This window comes from Bidens hawaiensis, unplaced genomic scaffold (genome assembly GCF_021521415.1).
Source record: "Bidens hawaiensis isolate Kalapana, Puna unplaced genomic scaffold, B.hawaiensis_p1.1 tig00018576_1, whole genome shotgun sequence".
In the NCBI taxonomy this organism is placed as follows: Eukaryota; Viridiplantae; Streptophyta; class Magnoliopsida; order Asterales; family Asteraceae; genus Bidens; species Bidens hawaiensis.
The window spans coordinates 391,211-402,876 of NW_027492814.1; the positions used below are offsets into that span (position 1 = coordinate 391,211).

General features: G+C 35.8%; 1 protein-coding gene across 1 annotated transcript; it reads left to right on the forward strand.

Annotated features, from left to right (window-relative positions):
- Positions 1 to 6,856: 6,856 nt before the first annotated feature.
- LOC143556449 (uncharacterized) lies at positions 6,857 to 11,245 on the forward strand. The gene is made up of 3 exons (XM_077045761.1): positions 6,857 to 7,075; positions 7,449 to 7,592; positions 11,102 to 11,245. Exons 1-3 carry the CDS (start codon positions 6,857 to 6,859, stop codon positions 11,243 to 11,245), a joined length of 507 nt encoding a protein of 168 aa, XP_076901876.1.
- The last annotated feature ends 421 nt before the right edge of the window (positions 11,246 to 11,666 follow it).

An 11,666-nucleotide genomic window follows, 5' to 3' on the forward strand; every position in this document is an offset into this window, starting at 1 on the left:
ATGGTTGATCGGAATTGCATATTGTACTCATAAATCCATTTAAATGATAACGACTTACATTATCGACCGGCTTGAATATTAGGGTTACCTGAATGGTTTGAAAATTAGGAATACAGTTTAAAAACGGAAAACATACATATTCAATAGGATTGATCAACAAATTAATCTTTGTAATCACCATGATAAAAGAATCTTACCTGGAAGATGATCTTCAATTGAATCAATATGTGTAGTTGGAAGAAAGAAACATAATATAGTTAAGCGATTTGGCGTCTGTCTCACAATGATAATAAAATATATAACATGGTTAGAGAAGAGACGAGATGTATATTAAAACAGGAATCGGGTTATAACAAATAAACGGGTCGCGTGTGTTTGACAATATTTGGATTAAAATTTAACGGGTAATATGTGGATATTAATTATGTGGAAATGTGATGACATGGAGTCTTATATGGACAGGCTAGATTAATGACATGTGGACAGAATTGAGTTGCTCTAATATATTAGTTAGATTTTGAGTTAGTGCTTTATTTTTCCGTGAAGACAATTAGGAAAATTGTGGCTAAAGATCCAATATTAAGCGTAAATTAATAGCAAAGTGGCAAGAAGCCTAGAACTGTGTTGAGTTGCAGTCTGAGAGTGATATGGTGATCTGTGGGTGAAATGCCGTATGTTAAATGAGTCATATCACATGTTTTGTGTGTTTGTATGCCAGAAACACGATTACTTTGTGTGAGTTTACGATTATAGGTGTGAGAAGCTAAATGGGAGCATATGACATGGAAAGGAAAGGAAGATCTTATAGCATGGAATGATAGAGCAAGTGAAGACGAAGACGTGGCCGAAAACGGGGCATAAATTCGAGTCCGAACGAAGAAGTTACATGCATTGTATCACGGTGGGTGAGAGGCCACCGTAGCCTACGGTGAGTCCACCGTAGCCTACGATGAGGCTGCCACCGTAAGGCTACGGTCGTCCCACCATAGGCTATGGTGGGGACCGTAGCCTACGGTCCACACGCTCTGCCTTACTAAAAATGTTCTTCCATTTCTCACCGGAATAATGATTGGTAAAGGATTTGTAGCCACCTGTGGAATAAAATGGCTCTGAACCTCTCGGACGGGTGGTGGAACCAAAGCTCTCGGGACCCCGTTATCAAACTCATAGACAGGAACCTGTGGTTCTCTAACAACTGGACGTCTCTGTGCTTGCCGATACCTCGGTTGCTGGTTCGGTTGACGATTTCCGTTAGGTACCCGACCATCTTGAGGGTATTGTTGTTGATGCCTCTGGAAGTACCGACCCCCATTATAATCCTCATATTCCTCCTCATCTTCCTGCTCAGGATCCCACTCTTCCATCTCATCCTCATTTCCAGCCCTTTCGTCACCCAAATCGAATCCGATATCATCTTCCGCAAATTGGAATGGCCCTTGACGGTTCCTTGGTTCCGAATGAATTGATTGATTATCGTCAAGGTTTTGCGGTCTTCGATTCTGGTTGCCACCCCTACGGTTCACTTGATGTCTGTTACGATTCACATTCGGATTCTGGTTGAATACGGGCTCGTTTTGTGGGATTGGTTGATCTTGGTTCAATGGTTGGTTTTGAGGTTCGGGTGGGTGTACCAATGGTTCTTGGTTGTTTTGTGTACTCATGTTCTCCTCTTTCGGTTTTCTGTTGAGAGTTGTTTTCTGAGATACTCGATTCCTCTTTGCTGTCTTTCCAATCTCAGGATCAAACTGAAGTGATTCCTTCTCACGGGAATATCTTTTTTCATTAACCTGGAGAATTCTCTGCACACACTAAAACACCAAACCTCGCGTAAAATCAAACGAAAAAAAATTGAAACAAAACTAAAACAAAACAAAATAAAACAAAACGAACACTAAACTAGCACTTTGCGCGTTGATTCCCCGGCAATGGCGCCATTTTGATCGATGTCGAAAGGTTAATCAAAAATATTTATAAAATACCTTCACTAGCTAGGGCAAGTAAGGTGTCGAATCCACAGGGAATCAGTGGAAAGTGCTAATCAAGTTCAATTTGTAACAACTAATTATACTAGGCGGACAAGTGATGTCAAGCGGTTTATAAGAATTATTGAAAAACGAATATTAATTAGGTTTGTAAACGATTGTAAAAAGGGTAACCAGTCTCCAGGTTTTGAAGTAAATTAAATTGATGATTAAACCTATTGAATTATAACCTTTGTTTGAGTCCGTAAACCAAAAGACTAGATGTTTGACTATGTTGATCGTTAGAACTTAATCCAATTGATTGACACGGCTTAAAAATAATCTATTTGATTGTTAATCCTAGGTAGTGATGAATCACTCAGTATTATGGTTAAAGATACTAGGTCAATGACACTAAGAACTCAATCCTAATTGTTGATGACCAAAATCAATAACTGATAAACTGCAAATCTCATTGATTACCCAAAAATAATTTCAAGCACACAAACAAAATCCAAAAGTTAGGTTTAGAGTACCAACAATCCAATGAGCAACTTAACCCTACACCCAGAGATGGTCACGAGTGGATTAGCCTAGCATATGCATCTTGAATGGCTTCTTTGATTCTTGAATAGATGATACCATAGATGATTCGGGTGATTAGGATGTGTTAGAATGGTGGGAAGAGCCTCCAAAATCGTCCAAGTATGTTGTGATATCAAAAGATAGGCGGCATAGGATTGAACCGGGCTTAAATATGGAAGAAAAAAACCTAAAAATCGCGTTTTTCCACCCAAGCGACCGTAATCTATGGTCACACATGTCTGTAACTTCTTCGTTCGGACTCGGATTTATGCCCCGTTTTCGGCCACGTCTTTGTCTTCACTTGCTCTATCATTCCATGCTATAAAATCTTCCTTTCCTTTCCATGTCATATGCTCCCATTTAGCTCCGAACACCTGTAATCGTAAACTCACACAAAGTAATCGTGTTTCCGGCATACAAACACACAAAACATGTGATATGACTCATTTAACATACGATATTTCACCCACACATCATATGGTTTCTAGGCTAAGCAGGAAGATAGGTATGTACAGAAATAATAAACTTTATGGGTTACCGTGCCAATTAAGATAAATAAAACAACATATTTTTTTTACCTTTTTATTTGATCTTAACATGGCGTAGTCTGTATTCACCCGTATCATGTTGATGGGATGAAACGGATTTATGTCACAACATGTTTTACTTGATCATGACACCTTTTTATTTGATCTTGACATGGCGTAGTCTGTTTTCACAAATATCATGTTGATGAGACGAAACGGATTTCTGTCACAACAGGTTTTATTTGGTCATGATTAAGTCAAAACACTTTTTTTCAATATTTTTAAAACTCTTTATACATAATTAACAATAAATATGATTACAAAGTTATTTTGTTTCTTAGCATTGATTATTGACCCTTTTGACCCGTTAGAGGTATAACACATACACAAACACACACACACAACCCGAGTAGACCCGCTGCCACCTATAGAATTTTTACTTCTCATTCATTTGGTTTTATTTCTACCATGTTTGAGAATCAGTTTAAATGTTGTTTTTAATAATCTTTGAGACTTAATACTTGCTTAAATATGGGAAAATAACTCAGATTGTGTTTTATTAATGGTTAAAGAATAACAATCATCATTGACATAATTGTTTGGTTAGTGGGTTTATGTTTTAAAATCCATTCACATCCCCATTCCAGCATACTATTAGTTTATATCCGTTGTCAATTTATTGTTTATTTTATTTAAATTTAATTTTTACGATACACACAGTTCAGTTTGCACAGATCATGTACCCGAATCTAAGTATCCTACATTGATTTAGCTGCTTCTCCAAGCAATAGTAGATCAAATTTCAAATATGTGTTTAATTGTGTGTGTGCGCGCGCGCACGTGGGTGCGCGCCCGCGCATGTGTTAGTTGATTGATTAATAAGTTGATGCTTTTAATTGGTAGGTGGAATTAGGACTGAATTAGATGATTTCTCACAATGCAACGAAGGTGTTCTGGATGCGTCGTTGTTGATTATGTCGAGAGGTTCGATTATGATCTATTAGGTTTTGTTTCCGGATTTGAAATTTACTAATGATATCATACTACATGTATTTGTTTTCTAGGTGCAAGCTATGACTTGCCATGCTACAAATAACTATGTTGTAGCAACGTCTCTTCAATGTAATCTACAAAATGGAACCAACAGAATACAACGCCGCAACAAAAAAATGCTGACAAATATGCAATTAATATGGTACCAAACTCGGCCCGCCCCAGTTTTCATTGCATTTTTAGTTTTACTTGAATAACGACAACCAACGTTTTCTATTGCATTTTTAGTTTTACTTGAATAACGACAACCAACGTATTGGTATGCCTTCTAAGAAATCATACATGCAGAAATCATACATGCAAAAGAAGGAATTTAGTGGATTTAATATGTAATTGGGAATTTAGTTTTCAAGAATTATAATATTCATTTACTATAACTTCCGGCCGTTAAGAAAGATGTGACTTTTGTAGGTGTTGGCTGCTACTCAAGCATTTGGTTAAACATGTACGATTTGGTTTAAGGAACCACATATGATGTGAGGCAATTCAGATTGGTATTTTTATAACATTCTACTTTGTAACCTCATTTTTTGTAAGTTTATGTTTTCAGCACTTCTTTCCGTATGAATATGAATTGCAATTATAAATTATGTTGTCGTCTCAAAAAACATATTCTAAAATATATTGTCGTTTGAAATTATATATGTGTGTACTTAACTATTTCTATATTTTCGTTCATGTCATACACACGTCAATAACCTAGTTAATTATGAAGTTTGGTGCTACTAGACCTTCTATTGGTCCAAGTGGCAGAACACCATTGGCCACACCAACTTTTATGTTTTTTTTATTGTTTCAGTTCCGATATCATAACAAATGTAACAGAATTCGCCTTAACACACTGTCACAACGCCCAGGACCGATAACGCTTGGGTTTTACCAACGCCCAGGTTTTACTAATTCACCATCTCAACTCCCGAGACCAACAATGCTCGATTTTTATGTATGTGGAAGTTAGGCTGGGAAACTATAAGGAAAATGCACGCTATTTGATTCATTTCAAGAAGCAATCAAATCGATGCAACTATGCTTGAGGTCTATGTGAAAAATAAAAAAGTTACCAATGCCTGAGTTTTATTGAACATTTTAGTTTCAGTACCGTAACGAACGTAACTGAAACTGACTGAATCATGTTGACTTATCGTCGCAATGCCCAAGACCGACAAACCTCAGGTTTCACCAACGCCCGGGTTTTACCAAGTTATTACCGCTACATCGGGGACCGCAACACTCGGGCTTACTGATTGAATAGACGTCGTCAAAATACTTTTTTATATGTTAACTAGCTTTAGAACTCGTGTGATGCACATGATGCTTAAAAGAAATACAATTAAGTTATAGAAATTAAATGATTAAATTTAAAACAAACTATATATTATATCAAATTAAATGGTTTAATAAGTTTAAATTATAGTTTCTAATGGAATATTCATACGAACACGTGGTATATTCACACAATTTCTTTTTAATCACGAAAAAGATGAACCTGGTGATTTTATAAGTTATAATTATATTTTTTAATAGAATAGCGACATTCTAACAAAAAATGATAAGATGTTTCATTATGAATGACATTAAAAAAAATATCATATATAAAATTAGCATTAATAAAACACAATTTTGTATAACAATTTCGAAAGAGATGAAAAAAGAACTCCATGGATCTATAAAGGTTGAATGAATATGAAAATAAAATTGTTATTCATTCATAATTTTTTCTTGTTTTATCATCTTATATATATAAACTAGGATAGAGCCCGTGTGATACACGGGTTATTAAAAAGTAAAATAAAAAAGTTAAATTTAATAATATACATATTAACATATCTTATGAATTCATAAGATATATATAATTTACTAAAATACATTGATTAGTAAGAATAATTTGTATTTGCATTTTAAAAGTAATAAAATAAAAGGTTGTGAATTTATACCAATTAAGAAAAAGAGAAGACTAACATCAATTAATCCTAGTTGAGTTGGTAAGTCATAAACATTTTAAAAATAAGGTATTGAGTTCAATTCCCACCAATAACATATTTTTCATGGGGGGTCTAACTGAATGACAAGTGGAAAAATTGTATTGCTTTAATATATAGGTAGATATTGTTCATTGAATTTTACCACATTCATCTTATATACTCAAAAGTGTATCTAAATTGATGAGGAATGTTCATGTGCATTTTAGTCTTAATATGAGAACGTAGGAAATAATACCACAATGCCAATCTACATAAACAATTATTTATAATAACAAAGAAAAAAACCTAAAAATTACAACAAAAAAATCAAAATCAAGAACAAAATAATAACAATAAATACGAGCAAATACTTATATTAGCAAAAAAAAATCTAATAATAACAACAAAATATAAATAAGCAAATACTTATAACGTTTCGTAATTGAAAATTAGCAAATATGAACAAAAAATAACAGTAAACACATATAAAAATAAACCTAATAATAACAGCGAATTGGTTCTCACTGTTTTCATGCTAAGAATAAAATGTATTTGATCATGTTTCATAAATTAATTGATTTAATAAAAGAAGGTAGATTCGATTTTATTAAAGATATAAAATTTTTGATCGCATTAACATAAATACCCGTATATATTTAATCAATATACTTTATGTAATTAGATATTTAGTTAAATGATGAATTTATGTTTTGACTTTTGAGTGTGAACAATTAAAAGGCATACGAGTTTAGTTTAGTTGGTTGGTGGAATGGAGAAGAAAACGAGAGAATACCTAGAAATAAGCGATGAGGAGGCCGAGCGAGTGAGCAGCACCTCAGCAGCTGGAGGGTCCTCCTACTGTTTCTACGATGACTTTGCACTCAGAGGCATACGAGTCCACCAATTACAGCCTGCTTTCATCTCATGCTCCTTCACTGTTCCACCTCGCCATTCATTTCCTATATATTTGCATTGCTTATTGGCCATCGTTTTATTATTTCCTTTCCTGATTCACTTTCATATTAGATTTCAGCTTTTCTCTTTTCAATGTCATTTCTACATTGTAGATTTTAGAATTTTGGTTCCGATCATTGTGCCTTTTTATTTTTCATTGTGTTTTTTGTTTATTTTCGTAATTGCGTCTTTTCCATTATATTTTACGATCCACTGTGCCGTTGTACCCTTCTTCGTAGATTTAGGAGACTATGTAGGATAACTTAACCAACCTGCTTTTTGAATCAAATTTCAATTTCATGGTTGATTACTTTCATACTTTAGATTTGAAACCTCGTTGATGAATCCAAATTCAGTTGCTCGGTTCGAGTTATTAGTAGATTTGTGATTATTTGTGCCCTGAAAAGCAGGATCGGAATGGAGATATGGCGATGGGCGCAATTGCAAATTTCATAGATGAGATTGGTGGGGCTTTGTTGTATGAGAAAGATGCACCTATGAAGGTTTCTGTGGATATGTCTATTTCGTATCTGTCTACTGCCAAGGTTAATGTAAGTTCTTTACCAGTTTCAGCATAATTATTAAGCAATATATCTCTTGATTTCCTCTGTAAGCTAGGGCCATCTTCAATTCCTTTTTAGCGTGGTCAAAATCGAATAAAGAAACCACCTTTTCACACGTAAAGTGTAAGATCGGATATATAAGTTAGTGAAAATTTTGCATGCTGGATGTATAACTTCATGGGAAAATATTAAAACTTGCTACAAGATTTAGGAGCTCTCTTGATACTTTAAAATTACAAATTTTAGTTGAGATCAAGGGTGCTCTGAGTCTTTTAGTTTGGGTGGAAGAGAGTTATAGAAACCGAAAATCAGATTACTTCAATTCAATTCAAACAATATGATAATATTCAACAGCGGCTACTCTCCAAATAATAATACAAATAGATAATTTAGATAAGACAATTTTAAATAAGGCCTGGATCTATTTATACTAAAATGTCACAAGGAGTTTTCTCCACGAAATCCGCCTCTTGACTTTGACTCTCCTAATTTAGCCGTTGACTTTGACTATCCTAATTCAGCCCTTCACTTTGACTCCTTGTTGAATGCTTATCAGAGGGCTTGGCAAAACGTCAGTAGCATGAGCTGTCAATAAGTTATTTGGGAAGCTCATGGTGTCATTTTTTATGTGTTGAATAATGGTGGTACCATTCTCCATTTGGATGGTTCCTCAAACCTGGATGTTGCACATATGAGTTCATGCTATATTACTTCCTTGCTCCATGCACTTCACTTCTCTATAATGTTGAGGGACATAAGCTTGATGAATGTCCTATGCTTTCACAACCCTCACTGTCCTCGTTTATCATTTGATACATTAACGCAACTCTTTCCTAAGCCTCGAATTCCAAATACTTGTTTCCTATCATGAAACTTGGTTCTTAGAACCGTTAGTTCTTTGAGAATGTTCCATCCAACTTCAGGGTGATGCTCTATAAAATGTCTATCACTACTTGCGAAAACATGTTTTAGATCTTCATTACTTGATCAAGTTTCATGTAGAAGCTAGCCCAAAAGCGTCAATGTAACCGCTTCTCTCTCAAAAACTTCTGCCACTCCAATTCTGTAAACCACTTCCTAGGGCTTCATTCTCTTTGCATTATTGCATACCCATTTTGGTTTCAAAATACGAAGGGCCCACCACAAACCTTCGGTGAAAACATGGGAAGCCAGTCGATCTATGTTCTGTTTACTTACGCTAGAACCACTCAACATAAACCTATGGGCTAGTTTCCTGTTTTTTATTCATTCTTAAATCTTTCTCTCTCACCATTTAACATTTTCTTATGTTTTAGTGCTTTTCCTCGTCTAACACGCAACAACGGAAACAACTAAAACTAGCAAGTTTTGGTCTATATGTTGAGAAATGTGTGGTGATAATTTGAATGACATGCTATATTTTGGTATATGTCGACCATGTTTAGCCTTTAGGAGCTCAATAACATGTGACATTCTCAGTTTTATGTTAAGGGACTTTGGACACCTTGAGTTATTTCCTTGGGAGAAACCACAATTCAGATACATGTTTTTATTTTTCTTGCCAACGATATTAACATGATGTCCTGTAAGCATTGGCTCGTAGCATTGGCATGAGCCAATGCAAGTCTTTATCTTCTCTGTGAACAACTTTCTCGGTCTTTAGACGTTCTTTGAGGATTCTTTCCTTTACCGTTAGAGCTTTACAATATTTGGTTTAATAGCTGACCAGATATCGCCTATGTTGTCAATGGCGCACGAAGCTACACAGCCCAAAATGACACAAAAAATGATCAGGTTGTTGGTTGTCATGTCTAGTCCATTTAACAGACAGCTTGATATGTTTAACCCGTTTAATTAACTAGGTTGTTTTTAGAAATGATAGGAAAATAAAGGTGATATGAATGAGAGATTGAAACAAAGTTGTATCGTAAAGCAAATAGCAAACTGATCGAACTGAATCACAATGAATCTGATTTAGAGCATAAACACTGAAGAGGTATGTACCCGCCTTAACATCGAGCGGGGCGGGTCAACCCACAAGATATGGACAAGAGGCTTGAAATCAAGATATCATGAAGGCACAAAGCCAAAACCTATGCGCATGGCGCATATCACATATGCTCACGCATCACATATGCCCACGCGTATCGCATGCTCACGCACCATATATGCTCACGCATATCACATCTGCGCGTGGCGCATCTCACATGCTCACGCATCATATATGCTCACGCATATCACATCTGCGCGTGGCGCATATTACATATGCTTGCGCATATCACATCTGCGCATGAAACATCTGCGCGTGAGAATAAAGAGAAGACCTCGCGCATCCTCAGGATAGGCGCATATCACACATGCACATAATCAACCTCGTCCTTATCCAAATCAGGATAAGGACAACCTTGATTGTGCTCGTCAGACAACCTTCCAGAAGGTATCCTTTAAGGAATAAGAATATGCTGATGTTGACAGCTGCCAATGAAAGGTGGACAACTCAGCAAAACCCATGTGCTACCACGTGATTGCACATGGGTCAGGTGAAATACCTGGGTCAGAGAATAATCAATGAAAAAGCACCAGGTGTCCTAAGGACACGTGGCGCAAAGCGATAGGAGGAGGCCAAAAAGGCCCTAATGGGATCTGAGCCCAATCATTGGAAACCCTAGCACTATAAATACCACACCACCTCCACAAGGGGAGGTAAGCAAGAAAATACATTCCAATTCCTTACTAATTCTCAGATTATCATTATCTTCTCCTACAATCTCTTATTCTCACACCGGAGGGTTACCCCAAAGAGGACCCCTCTGTCCCTTTCTGAGGGGTAAGTTCACGGTGCTGCTCGTTTTGTAGGTGGAAGAATTCATACTCCGGAGAACCATCGGTGAAATAGCATACTCATACCCGAGGAAAGTTGATCGTCTACCAGTGAGTCGATCCACGTTTCTTCAAATACATTTCGAAGCAGCACAATTGAATCGTTACTACGATTCAAAAGATGGTATAATAAACGGTGTTTCATTTAACCGTCATATTCTAACCCTAATCTTAAACGGAATTTTAATGTAAAAATTACAAAACTGCCCCTGTTACACAATTGTTAATTTAAGATTTCTGCATGCCATCTTATATCCTATTTATAAGATTTCTTTAGTACAGACAGGAAAGGCTCGATAATATTTTAATTTTATAGTTAAATATCATAATATAATCCATTAGTAGATACAATGAGCAGCTGTTAGCAAGCTCTGATATGCTAGTTATTACACTGGTGTTAGTTAGGTGGCTTTGCTACTATAGGACTGTATATCTGTCACTTAAATGCTCAACAAATTGATGACATTTGAGGGGGTATATTTACAAATGCAAATACGAGCTGAAAATATCCATGCGGGCCAAGCTCGTTTGACTTCCCATTGGCGGCAAATGGCCGGGTGTGCACTTCAAAACCGGTTCGGGTTGGTTCTAGGATTTTTGTTTATATGCTTATGTTGGATAATGTACCTTGTTGGCAGGATGAATTGGAGATTAGTGCAAAGCTTTTGGGTGGAAAAGGAGCCTATAATGGAACTCTTGTTCTTGTGAAGAACAAAGCTTCGGGCCAGTTGATTGCTGAAGGGCGACATTCATTGTTTAGCAAACCAACTAGCAAAATTTGATTTTTTAAAGTATTTATGCTTGTCACAATACAATAGACAGTTATACGGGCCAAAATAAATGTAACTTAAAGCTATAATAGAACGAATGCTTCCAAATTTAAATTGACATAATGATATAGATAATAGATTATTGCATTCCATCAAATACAAAGGACATTATACTCTTTAGTATTTTAATCTGAACAACAAGATGATCTTTGTAGTCTGTTAAACAAGCTGAACAGAGAGAGTTATAATCAATGTTTCAGTTATCGAACTGGCTGCTATACTACTTCAGTTTGATTGCTCGAACCTGTTATAAAGGACGTTATATATCATAATGAACTTAATTAAATATTCAGATTATGTAACAAACACTTGAAAACAAAGTTCACATGCATGCAATTAACTTATTTTCACACGACCGCCTATCTACGTTGGA